Genomic DNA, 17,013 nt, shown 5'->3' on the forward strand with positions numbered 1-17,013 from the left:
AGCTACAAATAAAAGGTATAGCATAGAAGCTGAAATAGAGTATAACACACAAGAGTAAAAGCTCTAGTGCAGTATAAGATCATTATATTTGGTTTAATAAAAGGCAGCAGCAAACAGGAAAGTTTGAAGCCTTGATTTAAAAGAGTTCCTGCAGGTTTCTTGGAGCTTGTTTCCAGATATTTGGTGCATAAAAACTGAATGCTGCTGCTTCTGCATGTTTAGTTGTGACTCTGGGGACACTAAGCAGACCTGATCCAGATGAACCTGAGAGGTCTGGATGGTTCATAACATAGCAGAAGATCAGAAATAGAAACAGAAGCTCTCCAGTCACACCGAGGAGGTATTCATCCAAGCAGCCAAAAACAAAACACATAAAAAAATAAAGTGGGAGTCGGACACTCACAACTGTAGCAACAACAGGAGACAGCTCCATGAGCCGGTGCGGACCGATGGAGCTGATGTTCCAGATGTTCCAGGGAGTCCGGGCGGTCGGGTCCGGTGTGGGGACATCTGGTCCAATCAGGAGCCTAGAATCCATCCACAGTCCGCGGTGGTTAATGATATTGTTGTGATAGAAGTGGAACCGGAGAGAGTCTATATGAGGTTGTCTATGAGTCCGAGTGGCCAGTCATCATCTCCGCCCTGCTCTGCTCTGCTCTGACAGGGCTGCTGGTAGTAGAGCTGCTGTGTGGAGGGGTGGGAATGAAAGAAGTGCTCTCTGTGTCTCTCGTCCAATCCCTGCTCCGGGGATGCCTTTGCGTGCGTGCATTGATAGAAACGGACATTTTTTTGTCAATGTTTGTTTATTTGACTTAAAGGCCACAATGGAGCAGTTTTTTTTTCCTGTTGTATCAATGCTTCCTTTTGCATGTGTTCCTCTCCCAGTTTTGGTCTTCCTCTCTCCTCTCCTCTGCTAACAGACAAGTTAAAGGGGAACTATGCCCATTTCCAAAACTCGTGCATGTTATTCCTAGGGCAGGGGTCAGCAACCTTTACTATCAAAAGAGCAAAAAAAAGAGAAAAAAATCTGTCTGGAGCCGCACAACATTTGAGCATTGTGATGAAGGTAAGGCAAGGCAAGGCAAGGCAGCTTTTTTTATATAGCACATTTCAGCAACAGGGCATTTAAAAGTGCTTTACATAAACATTCAAGAACATTGCGACAAAGTGCAAAAGAACATTAAGATATAATTAAAACAGTTAAAGGGACTGTTTGTAACTTTTTAAGCGTATAAATGTACCGGGTCGGGACATATGCGCGCTCGCATATGCCAGCTTGCGTGTGGCCAGAGCCTCTCCTCCCCTGCCTACTTGCCATCACTCAGACAGATCACACCGACCCGCTTTTCCTGCTCAGCCTCCGGTGTCTCCGGAGGCTGAGCAGGAAAAGCCAGCAGTGATTCATGGAGAGACCTCTGTCTGACATTACTGCCAAGCAGGTGAAATATAGAGTGATATTGTGGTTTTAGCTGACGTGTGTCGCCTCACTGTTTTGAGCGATGCTCGTTCATGTCTATTTAGAGCGAGCAAGCGCGAGCCCGACGCTGACTTTCGTTGACTTCACGGCCACAAGTGTCGCTGTTGACAAGCATTTCTGAAAGTTACAAATTGTCCCTTTAAAAGATTAGAAAATAAAAACAAGCTAAAAATAAAAGCTAGGATAGAAGCTGAAATAGAATATAACACACGAGTAAAAGCTCTAGTGCAGTATAAGATCATTATCTGGTTTAATAAAAAGCAGCAGCAAACAGGAAAGTTTTAAGCTTTGATTTAAAAGAACTCAGAGTTGTAGCGGTCCTGCAGGTTTCTGGGAGCTTGTTCCAAATATTTGGTGCATAAAAACACAGTAACACAGTATAGGTAACACAGTTTATAGTCTAAATATATAGTATATAAGTCTAATGCAGTGAGGGCCAAAGTGCAAATGTACTACGGAGTATTAGGGCCACATTGAGGGAAAAAAAATCTGAGATTTCCAGAATAAAGTCATAATATTACGAGAATAAAGTCATAACTTTACGAGAAAAAAAGAAACTAACACGTACAATTACTACTTTATAATAATATTATGACTTTTCTTCTCATAAACCTATGACTTTATTCTTGCAATATTATGACTTTATTCTCGGAATCTCAGATTTTTTTTTTTTTCCTCAATGTGGCCCTAATACTCCGTCGTACCATGATCTACAACAATGAGAAATAAAAATGAAACTGTAAACAAAACAGTTATTCATTTCCATTTTCTAAAATCCACAGGGAGCCACTGGAGAGGGGCTAAAGAGCCACATGTGGCTCCGGAGCCGCAGGTTGCAGACCCCTGTCCTAGGGTCTAAAACAGTCAATATAAGAAAGAATGGACAACTCTCTCCCAAATCCCAAAACGAGTGTGCTAAAACTCTAGTTTGGGATGTCATAGGGAATAAATATGCTCCATAGAAATGGAAAGATGTTCTAGATGACATTGAGAGCACCCAGTGGGACATACTTGCCTCAAAAATAGGGAGGATTTCAAAACCAAAGTGGGGGCATTTGGGTTTCCTCTTTGTTTCCTACATTCTGGTGGCTTTTAAAGAATGAAAATGGCAAATTAACAAGTAGCAACTAACAAAACAACAACAGCACTTTTATGTTAAAAAGGCCTACTTTTAATTCTCAGGAAAGAAAACTGAATAATTCGCCCCTTTGACATGAATTTGTATGAATCTGGAGGGTTTGCATGTATGCAGGGAGATGATCTCAGTATTTTCTGTTTCACAACTGAGAACACTACAATAGAATAAAGCTCATTTGGGTATAAAAAGGATCCATACATTTTTGCTAATAGATCCCTCTAAATGACACCCACTGGTCCTTGAAGCATAAAAATTAATAACACTATCTTGCAATCAAAACAATGTTTCTCCCACAGGAACCCACATGGTTTGTAATCAATTTACAGTCACTTTTTTTTGTCCTGCTGTGCATCAGCAGAGAAGATACAGCTTGAAGAAGTCTTCTGCATTTACGTAATAACAAATGAAATCTATATTTATTGTATTGCAGGGACGTGACTCATGAGAGAAGAGAGAGAAGCTTTGGATTTTAAGTGCATCTGTGGGGAAAGGTCGAGGTCGCAGTAGACCATGCTGCTGCAAAGACTAAAGAAGGATAGGAGAAAGGATTAAAAGGAATTTGTTTTTTTGGGCTGATTTGGCCAGATATTCAGTGTGTGTATGTAATATTTTAATCCTAAAGAAAGGAAAGAAGGATGGAGTGAGGAATTAAGAATACAGACAAAAAAAATAGAGGGCGTTATTAAAGGAAACATGAAGCGTTTTAAAACATGCATATCTAAGTTTGTTAGAAAAACTAATATTATTCTAATATTAACTAATACTTTTCTTTTAAGTAAACTGATTTAAACCTGCAATAACTGTTTTTTTTTGGCCACTTGGGGGAAGTGTAAGCAGGCTGTGAACACAACACTGACATATTATCATCATGAGATGGTGTATATGGTACAGCAATCGGTTTCTACACATCCTGCAGATACCTGATGAATGTAAGTCCAATATCTGGCTCTTTAGCTGACACTTCAGGCACAGGGAAAATGAGGGCAACGGAAGCTCAAACCTACGTCATTCACCATCAACGGAGATGAAAACAGGCTCAAGTATACAACACTGCCTTCAACGAGCATACAAAGAATCACAATTACCCACAATAGAAGAATAAAGACAGCACAGACACACACACACACACACACACACACACTGCAGCCCAACAGGCAACAACAGCTGTCAGTGTGTCAGTGTGCTGACTTGACTATGACTTGCCCCAAAACTGCATGTGATTATCATAAAGTGTGCATGTCTGTAAAGGGGAGACTCGTGGGTACCCAAAGAACCCATTTTCATTCACATATCTTGAGGTCAGAGGTCAAGGGACCCCTTTGATAATGGCCATGACAGATTTTCCTCGCCAAAATTTAGTGTAAGTTTGGAGCGTTATTTAACCTCTTTGGAGACAAGCTAGTATGACATGGTTGATACCAATGGATTCCTTAGGTTTTCTAATGTCATATGATACCTCTTAACTCGAGCTAAACTGAGCCCGCTACGACCTCAGAAAGACCGTTTGCGTTAATGTGTTAAAGAATTATCACATTAACGTTGACAGCCCTAATATATACACAAATACATTATGTGTGTGGTACAGATACACTCGAGAGCCAATGGACGTCACGATTCAGAAGCTATCTGACGTGGCTCTTGACAAGAGAGAGATTGTTGATGTAAGTGGCCACAAGTGTGAAACCTCTCTCCATAGCTATTGGCAACCGAAATTGGAGAACCGGAGAAAGCTGAGCAACATCCTCACCACGCAAAGCAACACACCTCAACCTAACATAAAAAGACAAGCCTAAAGCAGTTATCAAAATCATCCTACTGACGCTTGACAGTTTTTCAGTGGTTGCACAATAAATGGAAACATACAAATAATGTAAACAAATAACCGAATAATCAAATCATTATAACGCCTACGTTCCATAGCAACTGTGTCCATAGCAACCGCCTTGGTATGTGCAGGCAGCCAGCCCAGGAGGGCCTATTTTATTGTGAATTTTATTATTTATTAATAAAACACTATTTCAATAGGGATGTGTCTATAACTTTCATATTGCCATACTTGATGAGTGTTTCATAAAAGCAATAGCTTCTGAACAACGCCCCCTTAGCTGCGATATAATCAGACCATACCACAGCCTGTTGTGAGCTATTGCTTAAGTATACAGCTTCATGCCAATGTTTAGTGCTTTCCCCGCATTGTTAGGGATCAGAGATGCACTAATATGTGTGCAACTGCACTAATTTCTCCGTCTCATGATCTCTGGGGAGGGTACAAATGGAAAGCTGAGCTGATACAGAAGGAGAGAGAGAGAGAGCGACATGTACCAGGAACATGTTTGCCTGTGAGTCTAATAGCTCCTGGGTGAACGATAAAGCATGCCTTTCACCTCTACACAAGATGACATTTAGCCGAGAGCGCTCTCCCCTGCGGACGGAGAGAACGGCAGAAAGGCCGAATGATTGATTGGGAATATGTTGAGATGTTGAGGAATTTAAGCTTGGCCATTTTCCAGTTGTTGTTCATTGTAGATAAGTGCAAGGTCTTGTGATGCCTCGCTTTTAAGATGTTGTTTCCCTAACCTCCTTTCGTTCTCCTTACTCCATCGCTCTCTGTATGCCTTTGGGCTTTGTTTTTTTGCACTCTATGGCACACTAACCCCTGCCCCCATCACCCAATTCACATCTTATATAACGCCCTATTCCATAGTCGTCTGTTTTCAACAATAAGATATTGCTAATGCTTTCTAATGCGGTTTAATGCTCCATACAGCATAGCTGCCTTAAACTCGATCAAGTTAACCCACCTCTGGAATGCTAAATATTGATATGAGGAAATTCTAGGAGACAGCGGACCAAGTTTAACTTGGTGGGATTTACTTTTTTTTTGTCCTGTCGAAAGATGTGATTGGTTACTGGAAAGGTGAGTGACAGGAGAGAGTATCTACCGCCTTTTCCAGGATTGAGCCCTGTGCACTCTGGGTGCTCTCTGCACATTTGCCTCTCTCATGGCACGGCACTAAATCATTTAATTTTAACAATTTCTGCGCCACCAAATATCCACACACACAAACAGTGCATGTTTAGTTTAGTTTAGTTTCTACCCACATCCCTTTTCACTGACCTCTCTAACAAACAAACACATCCTTCCTGCATGGTAGTTGTGGATTTAGATTTATGTGGACAGCGCGTGTCCATGTGTGTGTGTGTTTGTGTATTTGCAAGCAAAGCAGCCCTCTTGCAGCTGCGAGACCCGCAAAATAACTGGTCCCATGACGGGGTGTTCTGGCTCATATTAAGAGGATCAGAATCTGGGTCTGGACTTACACAACAGCAGCATTATACAAACAAAGCAACTAATACAATGGCCAAAACAATACCACTCTGTGTGGTGGTCCCCCTCGTCCAGTTCAGGTCAAATACGGTTATTTAATGATCATTGGCTTCAAATCCAATGACCCAATTTCAGGTCAGGCAAGTTGATGTATTGCAGACAGCTTTGTTTGTTGTTGTTATCAATAAACACTACCTAAACAACCAAATGAGTATATCAAGCAACATTCAGATAAACTAAATTTATACTGTAAGTAAATCTCACATAAACATATTCAGCACAAATATGTAAACCAATGCAGGAATAACAATAAATTAAAGCCTGCAGCATTGACTAAGCTGATTGCTGATAAATAACTAAATAACGAAGGTTATTAATTGTAACGCTGGTTCTATGAGCACAGGCAGATTCCTCTATGAGCTTGCCATCTCCCTCCTGTGGAGGGCATTGGAATTTGGATGAACTAGTAAAAATAAAAAATAAATTTTTCATGGTAAAAAAAAAAAAGCACAGGAGCAACTAGTAACATTCCTGTGAAAGAAAAACCTGTTTTTTGCTGACCTCCAGTGGTTTAAATTCTCACCAAGTTATTCCTCATTTTTCATGCGTTTTCCAACGAATATCCAGCAACACTTGTCAATTTCCGCTTGTTACATGCATACAGTCTTTACAAAATAAACTCCCGTCTTTAGAAAACAACTTGGTTAGTTCTCGGCAGCAAATACTTTAACTACTTAGCTTTAGGGAAACATCGACTTGGTTAGGTTTAGGCAACAAAACGCCTTAGATTTGGGCAACAAAACGGCTTAGTTAGGTTTAGGCAACAAAACTACTTAGTTAGGTTTAAGAAAAGGTTGACTTGGTTAGGATTAGGCAACAAAACTACTTAGTTAGGCTCAGGAAAATATCTCGGTTTGGGTTAAAAAAACTCTTTAAGTGGCGTAACTTATGTATGGAAGTTACGTGACAAATAAATTAACGTTGACTTCTGGTTTCACACGGAGTACAAACAGCGGTCCTGCTGGGCGAAAGTCTGGTGCTTTTTTACCCACCCATCCACCCTGATCTCCTCCCTAGGCTGCGTTTGGCGCTCTTTATACTTCCTGTTCATGATTACGTGGATTACATACAAAATTATTTCATAGGATATATAGACGAATTACAGTGCATTACTTTTTATAGGTAGGTAGCTACGAACGATGTATGAGAATACTCAGCAGGATCCGAGATGCAACAGATTTGAAACTCTGCTTTTCAGCCTGATATTAAGTCACTCTATAAGTAGTTACTAAGGATCTGCTGGAACTGGACAACCATCCTCTGATAAGTCAAAATGTTTGCCTGAGACAAAACAGCTTCGCTAGGTTATGTAGTTCTGCATACAATACGATAGGGATTTTGTGCAACAGGGGGCTGCCAGAATGATAGGTAGATGAAGAGGAGAGTCATGAAATGGGGAAATAAAAAAGCTTTTAGAGGACCACAGGGAACAACGAGTCACTTCTGTCTGACACAACTGTTCATTTCTAGTGGTGTTCTGCTTCTAGACATGATGTTGGAGCCCGTGTTTCAATGCTGTTGGTATGTGGAGGGCTTTGGCAAAGTGTAGTGTCTCTGAGGCGGTGTAGTGTCTCCTAGATTCAAAAGTTTTCTATATCTTTTAACAGCAAACCAGACTCCCTCTTTAGCCTGTTGAATTTAAATTTCTCCATCCAACTGTACGTCCTCACCGCATCCGTGCTGCTCAAGAGACGCTGCAAGTGCCTGTTTTTCAGTGTGTGCATCCAAAGGGGCATACAGGCAATGCATTAGTGGATGTAGGTCTAAGATAAGGCACATATATCTGATTAATTTTATTTCCTGGAAAATAAAAACATAGAGCCCTTTCTTCTGGTTCTCCTTAGGGGCTACTAAGTTGTTCCCCTGAACAACAGTTTCCATCCTCCATTGAAGAGGACAGAATGCTCTTTTTTACACCATCAGGGGTCGTGGGTCGGTGAACTGGAGACAGCTCTGGGATCGTTTGATTTTCAGAAGAAGACAGCCAACACACGTGGACTGCAGTCAAACGTGTTGAAGGTTTCTTATCTGACAGCTGAGGCTAGTGCCATTTCAGACAAGATACCTAAGATAACTGACATTTAGAAATGTCTGGCTGTGGGACAGCAGCTCAGACTGTATCACAAATTTCCCAGAAACCACATCTTGGGGTCAGTACAGTCATAACTCGCTGCAAATAATGGATTAGGACGTAACAACCAGGATAGAAAGATACAAAATAAGAGGTACATTGAAAAGGGCAGATCAGTAATAGACAATGTAGTTCAATAAAGCACATTTGTTTTGATATTTAGCCTCTGTTTAATTAACTTAAATGAACAGTGTGTAGTATTTAGGGGGATCTATTGAATCAGAAATGGAATATAATATTAATGAGTATATTTTCTTTATAGTATAATCACCTGAATTTGTTCGTTAACAAGCTGACATTATTGAAAATGAGTCCACAGCCACATTAGCAGCTCTCCGGCTATTTAGGCAATGCAGTGTTTTGAACAAAATGCTATAAATCAGCATGCTAACATACTCACAGTGACAACGCTAACGTGCTGATGTCTTGCTTGCCACAGTCTGTTTACTGAAGGGGTTAGCCCCGAAAGTAGCCACAACTTCGGCTCAGGCTCCCTTAAGGAGAGCTGTTAAGGTGGACCAGCGCTATTCATATTATGTCAAGCCGCACCTCCCCTCCTCCCCCGTCGCCGCCACCACCGGTCCTAACGACTAAACTGGCGGAAACCGAGCAATATGTCAAATTCTTCTACAAAGTAACACATATACCATTAGAATACTTTAAAACCCATATAATATAATCACATTAAAGGGCCACATATAGTAGCTTTAAGGGCTGAGAATCTCTAATATGGCCACCAGGTGCGGTGTTATATCACTAAAACCCCTGAACAGAAGCAGTCACACATACTGACTGCACATATTGTGACAAAATACGCTGCAAAAGTAGCTGCGGAAATTCATTTATGCAGTGACAACTGTGGTGCACACACTTACCTAGATGCAGGCATACAGGCGAAGGCATCCGCTCCAGCAGATACTATAGGTGCCATATCAGTTAATGTTTGGATCAGCCCAGCTCACCTCTCTCGTTCTCCCTCCGTGTAAGCAGCACTTCTCCTCTACCTGGAGTCATATGAACACACCTGTGTGAGGGCTGGGAGGCTGTGTAGGTGTCAGACAGAACAGGGATAAACAAAGCTGACAAATTGACAAATGCACATGCATAATATTTCCCCAACAGCCAAAACATATTTACTTCTGTATCACAGGGGAAACTATAGCAACGTTCCCTTTAGGTACCAGAGAGTACAAAGAAATTTACCAATGGAGGTTTCTTGTTAGTTTTACAATGCTGAATACAATTTGTTCTCAGCTCTGGACCTTTAAGCCTCTTCCATACAGGGCAACAAAACACATTTCAATGTATCAGTGACTCATTATATCAGGGATGCTCAGACTTTTTTGGAGCCAGGGACCCCTTATCGTGGAGAAAATTGTCCAAGGACCCCCTCTTAATCGTAACACTGATTAAAGCATAATGCTTACTAACATTTGTACTCTTAGATGCCATTTGAGCCATTGGTATTCTAAAACTTTTCAACTTCAAAACTTCAAACCTGTTTCATAGTGATAAACAGAAACACATTTCATTTTGAATCATGTTAAGATAAGATGAGATAATCGTTTACTAGTCTGACAGAGGGGGAGATATGCAGAGTTATGGAATGGAAGAACTGAACAGTAGCAAGACTGGCATAGTCATAATAAATCCAGATATTTATCATTACCAGTCTAAAGCTGACTTTCAGTAAGTGTTTCAACTTTAACATAATGAATTTATTGCTATGTGTCACAATCATATCAGAGTTTCTATTGGTCCAAAGCTAACGTGGGTGGGAGGAATTGACACAATATGCTTGTTTTATTGGTGCAAATGGTCTGTAGATATGCACTTTTTAATGATACAGCACAGTTTTATAATTTATAAGGAAATTATTTCACGGCCCCCTGACAAAGATCATTTCACCTGATTGTTCTTGTTTTAAAATTTACAGCTGTTGGACAAAGAGGCTGAACTGAAGAATAAACATTCGCTTATTAAGTCATTTATAATTGATTTTCAACTATACCAATGTAGTGGTTTAAAAGCTGCACCAGCGACCCCAGAAAGAGCAACGAGAAGTTTTTTGAGATGAACTGTCCAACATTTAAAGTCTCAAATTCTTCTGTTCAGCTACTCGTTTCCTGAATAATATTTCAGATAAAAACTCCTAAAATGAAATCAAATTACATAAAGAATGCTGCATTTGTCAACATTTAACCCCCAAAGCTGTTTGTCAAAATTATAAGAAGGGTGATCTGATTAAAGTGTTGTACAAATTATGCTAATGTCTAATTGCAGCCCAGCATTAGAGAGGATTTTCATAAAGCAACCACTGTGGTTTGCTAATGTCCAAAGTAGGCACTGTTTGACTCCAGGGAGCTGGATTAACATGAATAATTATTAGGACAGATGAATTGGTATTACTCGGGCCTTACTGGTCATGCTGGCGAGCTCTCTGTGCCCCGCTTCTGGCATACTGGTATTAGATGTACCAGCTATCAAATAACCAAAGTCGTTTGCTCACACATTGTTGATTGAGTAAATACAAATGTTCAAATGAAGCACAAGTATGTGTGCTAAGTATCAACACTGAAACCAAATGATTGTCATAAATGAATAACATGATCTAAAAAAAAAAAGGAAACATGCTGCACCAACTCATATTTTATAAGACATTAACCAGCATCTGTATGTGTGTTCCTATGAATCTGGTTATATAAGGGAGCTGGCAGACACTGCCGGTAGAAGCTGACACTGGTAAGCTGCTCTGGGACTTGGAATCGCTCCAGAACAACTAGTTCAACAACATAACTGTACCAGTGCTGACGTCAGAGTTTCTAGGAAGCAACAGCTGATATAGACTTATCATAGCATTATCTGTACTTCTGGCTCGCCACATGATGTCTTTATCTCAATCTTAAATATGCTTTGCATTTGCCTTGCAAGGTTCATTATACAAAACCGTACAGCCGTGTTGAGCCACTTATAACCCATGACATTTTTATAAATTTGGTAAGAGTGTCAATATTCACACCAGCATTGATGTGTTTTATCACAGTACAGTCAAATCATTTAATTTACAGCTTACTTTTTTTTTCTCTGAACACGGAAACCTAAATGTGGCTCAGAACAGGTCGTTCCACTTAGCTTATCTGTGCTACATCAAAATGCTGTTGGTCTTGTTGGTACATGATAAAGTAGGGAGTTGCTACTTGCTAAAAACAACAACAGTGTGAGCAGCATTAAGTGATCACACAGAAAGGGAGACAGAAAGAGAAAAAGAGAATCTACTTGGTGTGCAGACAACAACAGAAAACATGAAGAAATCTGCAAAAGGTGAGTCCATAAAGTCTCATAATGTGAATGAAAGACGATGTATCAACAGTCTTTCTGTCTTCAAGTATTTTTTTTTTTTTTTTCACGTTACTATCTCTGACTCACTTTCTTTCTGTCAGAGCTGAATGCGGTGCTCGTGGGATCAAAAACCTCCCGGAATTATCTGGTTGGAAACATCGTCCTGGGAAGACGGGCGTTTGATCCAACAGATGTAACATCCTGCTGTGAGAGGGCAGAGGGAGAAGTATGCGGGCTAACAGTCACGCTGGTCAAAGCCCCGGGGTGGCTGCGAGGATATACCCCCAGTAATACATCTGAACTTTTCAAGACAGAAGCGGTTCTCAGCGTCACTCTGTGTCCACCTGGACTGCATGGCTTCATCCTGGTGGTTAATGCCGAACTACCATTCAAAAATAAGCACAAGAAGGCAACAGGAGAGCATTTGCAACACTTTTTTGGTGACAAGGTTTGGGATCACACGATAGTGGTCTTCAGCCACGTGGGCCATCTGGGCCACAAAACCATTGAGGATTACATCGCGAGGGAAGGGGCGCCGCTCCAGTCGCTACTAGAGGCCTGTGGTAACCGATATCACGTCCTGTGTGACGATGGCGCAGACAACGACGAGAAGGTCGAAGAGCTGTTTGAGAAGATTGACGCCATGGTGGCAGAAAACGGGTGCTATGAAGCGGACAGCACGCTGGTGCAAAGCGTTGAGTCGAAGAGGAAGGAAGTGGACAAAAAAGCTGAGGAGTTGCGTCTGCAGTCACAACAACAAAGGGAAAAGCTCAGAAATCTCCTGACAGGTCAGCTGAGTTTGATTATATAAATGTATGTTTAAGGTGGAAATGAGACGTTCAACCAAGATAAGCTGGTTTACTAAATGGATGGAGGGTCGCTAAGAAAATAAATAGCAATAAACAGCACCTTTGCAAAAGTAGTTCTCAAGCTGTGGGCGATATATTCTAATGAGCCTGCATGTGACATAGGAAGGGGAGCCAGATCTGAATGGCTTGTTGAATCACATGTTTTCTGATCCAGGTAGCCCACAAGAAACTGACTGAGTTGTCACTGAAAAAGTGAGTTTTTCATGACATGTCCCTTTTAAAGGCAAGGTCGGTGATCTTAGGAAACTACCAAGAGTACACTAGATTTTTTTAAAGTGATCCAAACGAAAACCAAACCCAGTGTTGCCAACTCTTTTCCAATGAAAGTAGCTAGCAGCGTTAGATCCAAAAGTTGCTAAATCTAGCACAATCTCTAACACAATCTCGCACCACTGACAGTCCGTCCCATCAGGCCTCCCTCCAAAGCCACTCCCCCAAATTATCTTTACAAACATAAACATATCATAATGAAAGTGAACCACGAACATGGCTATTTTTAGTACTCACAGCTGTCAAGCTAGCAGCTTTTGGAAGACTATGGTTACGCGCAATCAGTGCAGGTAGGCCGTCCAATCATTATGTTCAGGCCGAATGAAATTAATTCATGATTGGACGGGTTTATTACAGTCCTATGACAGCCACAAATACAGGATCTTTTCTTTTTTTGTCAGAGCATTTGATTTATTGATTATTGTATGTAAAGAGCATTTCAGCTAATATAACAAAAATGTTTCTAAAATCTTTAACAACCCTACTTTTAAGTGGAACCTTTTTAATCTTAGATTTTGTTTGAAATTAAAATGACCAAACCTCAAAAATAAAACCCAATTTGTAATAAACAAGAATTGTCCTTTAAAAGTAGTACAGTTCTAATAGGTGTCTTCTTACGCAGAGCCAACACCCAACCTGAGGATCTTGATGGTCGGGTGGGTGTTTTCCGCGAAGAGTGCCACTGGAAACAACATTTTGAGTGCTGAGGTGTTTCAGTCTGGTGAGAGAACGGTAAAAGCGTTAAAGCAAAGTGGTGAGGTGGCCGGAAGAGAGGTCGTCATCGTGGACACTCCTGGATGGTGGAAATTCTTCCCAGCGAAGTTTACCCCTGCGATTTTGAAGTCTGAGATTTTAAAAGGAGTGTCTATGTGCTCGCCATCACCAAATGTCATTTTGCTGGCAGTGCCGCTTGACACATCATTCACCGATGAACAGAGAAGAGTCACAGAGGACAACATGAGGCTGTTTGGACAGAGAGTGTGGAGACATGTGATCGTGCTGTTTACATTCGGGGACGCTTTGGGGGACAAAACTATTGAGCAACACATTGAAAGTGAAGGAAAGCCTCTCCGCTGGCTTATTGAGAAATGTGAAAACAGGTATCATGTCCTTGACAATATGCATGCAGCTGAGGGTCAGATAACAGACCTGCTGCAGAAGATGGAGGAGATGGTGGCAGGAAACATCTCTTTTTACCTCGGTGCCGACCCTGAAACTGATGATCCACAACCGACGGGAAACAAAGATGAGAACACAACCAAGGAGATCACAGAACAACTTTCAATCGAATGGGACCGCAGTAACTGGGAAAAATACCACAGCCGATCAGGAAACGACAGTATGGGATTACCACCGACCAGTAAGTATCCAGAGACATAAAGAGAAAGATACCTTTTTAAACATCATAATTACGATAAAACTGTATAAACATTATTGTCGCACCAGGAGTTGTTCTGATAATCATTATGATTCCGTTAGTTTTGCAGCATACTGTTATTTCTCTGGCAGTGTGTTTTCACATCACAGATGATGAAAAAGGCATTAAAACGTGGGTCTTTCAGGTACAACATGAGACTGATGTAGCTGTTATAGGAGTTTACTGTGGTGCAGGTGCTCTGGACCGTAACTGGGCAGAAGCCATTAGTGATATATTTCTCATAATTGTAGATGAGGGGTAGAACAAACTTCAGAAATAATGTTGAGTATTCTCTAAAAAAAAACAAAAAGCATGAACCACAAGACTATATAAGAAGTAACGTACTCACTGTGACGTCATCCATTGGCTTGTGGACTGCTGATTTGAAGCCTCGAGTTCAGCATTTTGGCCGTTCCATCTTTGTTTTTTGCAACCAGAAGTGACATGAGAGGGTGGTGCTACGTACAACCGAATAGGACATTTTCTAGGTGACGAAATTGTTACAGTTAACTTTCATGAACTGAAAACACATTGTGAAAGGGTTAAAGTTGTAAGATGAAAACACGGACAGCTCTTAAGCCTCGGCCGCTCTGGGAAAGTCAGGAGCGCGTGGCGGCTGCGTTGTTTATTTCGGCGTCTGTGTTAACAGGTTAGAAGCAGCCACACTGCTGTGATTATCATTATTATTAGTTACATCTGTGTTTTTCCTGCTTTGACAAATCAAAATATGTGCGATGAGAAAAGTGTATTAAGGAGAAACTAGTAGAAATGTCCAACTGTTACTTTTATGATTAATATGATTTTTAAGTTCAAGTCAACGTAGTAGTACTGTAAAAGTAATTTTCTTCAGTAGTTTACGTGACATTGCCCTCTAGTGTATCAAGTACAACAACTTCTATGCAACCCTTTACCCGGACATAACTGCACACAACGATTACATAGATTTATAAACACAAAAGCCCATCATTACATTATGTTGCAGCAGTATCTTAAATTAGTTTTATCCCTTGTACTAACATGATTATTGTATTTTCTAACTAGTGAGTGATAGCAAGCAGAAGTCTGAGGGTTCAGAAGGAGAGGAAGAACAGGAGCACCGGCATAAAGGTGACCAGTTTAAGGCCGACTTTCTAGCAAGTGAAGGCGATGCAGCATCTGGGCCTATGAAGAGATGGATGGGATTGATGGAGAGAGAGTGGAGCAGACGAGAGGTGGCCATGGAACAGGCGGCTTGGAAACATTTCCGCAAGGGTGAATAAATCAAATACCTACATGCATATAACTTGTGTCCTGTTCAGTTTTGTATTGCTTTAACATTCACAGTCTTTTTCTCTCCACCGTACGTAGATGAGTATGCCACCTCCGAGCCAGACAGTGATCAGATGCTGAAATCGAGGGAAAAGGTAAGACTGTGGATGTCATCTGGGTATTGGACAGATCCTGAGACCTCTACTATCGACGGGGAATTGGAGGAGGAAGAGATACCGACAGAAGACTACAGGCAGACTGTAGAAAGTCACTCTACTGGGGACTGATGATCGCTGTCATGTCATTAACCTGCTGGCTGCATCTTATTTTGTAACCCTGTGGTGCATTTGCTCACACCGCTGTTTAAGGCTCATGAAAGAATAATCGGGTTATTTATGTTCTATATAAACATCACAACACCAGGAGAAGACTCATAACTAAGATACAGATACTGAGTGGGTGGCAGGTCAGCTACAGTCAGTCAGTGAGACAGGAGATTTAACAAACGGAGAGTCTGTAATAAGATAATAATAAACAATGATCTTGAAATCATCTTGAAATGGCCGGCTTTAGCCCTTTTGGTGCCCTAGGCAAAATTCACCCCATGGGTTACAGTTCAACACCCCAGAAGACATCACAGTGGTTTTAAGACAAGAATTAAACCTGCAATAGACAGAATACTTTTGCCATCATTGGACAACAATTCCAACCTTTCAGCATATTGTAATTCAAGTGTTCTGAAAGAAAACTAGACTTCTGCACCTCCTCACGGCTCTGTTTTCAGGCTTTAAAGAAATCTAGCCCATGACAGGAGACTTTGGTCAATCACAGGTCATTTCGGAGAGAGAGCGTTCCTATTGGCTGTGCTCTGGCTGGTGGGCGGTGCTTCGTAATTCCTCAACAGATCCCAACATGGGTCAAAAGCTTTCTCATTTTACAGCCAAACAGTACACTACAAGATGTTTCTGAAAACATTTGAGCCGAGAAATAGGCATTATAGTAACAGAATACCGATCTATATTTGATCAGCGCTGCCTAGTTTGACCGTTTGATCGGAGTTCGTGAGTGATTGACTCGTGGCTCTTATAAACGGTAGCTGGACGGCACACTCCAGATCAGCTCTGATTGGTTGTTTTCCTCCGGTCTGTGAACTCTTGAAGATGCCATTATGAGCACCGGAGGACACACAGGCACATGATTTTTTTCAGATTACCTGTCTCATGCACTACTGTCAGGATATAGTGACCGTTTTATAAAAATAACTTTTTTTAATCCTATTTGCTCCATTTCTACCCACTGCTGCTTTAAGATGAAACACAAGATCAAATGATTCAGTGTAGTGGACATTGTGTATTATAACTATAGTGTACCTTTAAGAAGAATTACCACAAAATGTAATGAATATGAAAGAACAACATGAAAAGGTTTTAAACATTGCAGATAGGAATAAAGGGAGATGGGTAGCGAGAAGTCGACAGAAGGGTCAAAGACGGTGAAAAATGTAGAGAGGAGCATCAGATGAAGAGTGATGAAGAGTTGTGAATGCGTTCTTGAATCCTGTTGAGGCCCCTGAGCTCGTTAGCGGGACCGTCAGAGAGGATCAGGAGGTCAGGGGATTACCAGCAGAATGGCAGGACGGGATCTCTCTGTTTTATTACAATGAACATTAAACCAGAGCTAAACCCTCTACATCTCTGTACACACAGACAGACAGATATCTATATAACACACTCGCA

General features: G+C 41.1%; 2 protein-coding genes across 4 annotated transcripts in view; one reads left to right on the plus strand and one right to left on the minus strand.

Moving 5' to 3' along the window:
* The window catches only part of LOC119478920 (melanopsin-A-like), a 36,002-nt gene extending 26,863 nt beyond the window's left edge, over positions 1-9,139 (minus strand). Inside the window, exon 1 of one of the 3 annotated variants that reach the window (XM_037753996.1) lies at positions 9,010-9,139. Coding sequence is in view for 2 of the 3 variants with exons in the window: in XM_037753995.1 (XP_037609923.1) it covers positions 404-538 (135 nt within the window). In the remaining variant the exon portion in view is untranslated. Of the gene's footprint in view, positions 1-403; positions 1,001-9,009 lie in introns of those variants that run through there. The other 2 variants (XM_037753995.1, XM_037753994.1) reach the window with 2 other exon arrangements.
* Positions 9,140-11,343: 2,204 nt separating this feature from the next.
* Positions 11,344-15,985, plus strand: LOC119478917 (GTPase IMAP family member 8-like). Its single transcript, XM_037753992.1, has 5 exons — positions 11,344-11,455; positions 11,575-12,261; positions 13,235-13,972; positions 15,071-15,280; positions 15,377-15,985. The coding sequence occupies exons 1-5, from the start codon at positions 11,437-11,439 to the stop codon at positions 15,562-15,564; spliced, it is 1,842 nt and encodes a 613-aa protein (XP_037609920.1). The 5' UTR covers positions 11,344-11,436; the 3' UTR covers positions 15,565-15,985.
* The last annotated feature ends 1,028 nt before the right edge of the window (positions 15,986-17,013 follow it).

The sequence above is a fragment of the Sebastes umbrosus genome, chromosome 20 (genome assembly GCF_015220745.1).
Source record: "Sebastes umbrosus isolate fSebUmb1 chromosome 20, fSebUmb1.pri, whole genome shotgun sequence".
NCBI lineage: Eukaryota > Metazoa > Chordata > Actinopteri > Perciformes > Sebastidae > Sebastes > Sebastes umbrosus.

Excerpts from the sequence above, each read along its gene's own strand:
- LOC119478917 (XM_037753992.1), top strand. Across the intron at positions 12,262-13,234 it reads GCTCAGAAATCTCCTGACAG|AGCCAACACCCAACCTGAGG; the intron begins GTCAGCTGAGTT and ends CTTCTTACGCAG. Across the intron at positions 15,281-15,376 it reads TTGGAAACATTTCCGCAAGG|ATGAGTATGCCACCTCCGAG; the intron begins GTGAATAAATCA and ends CACCGTACGTAG.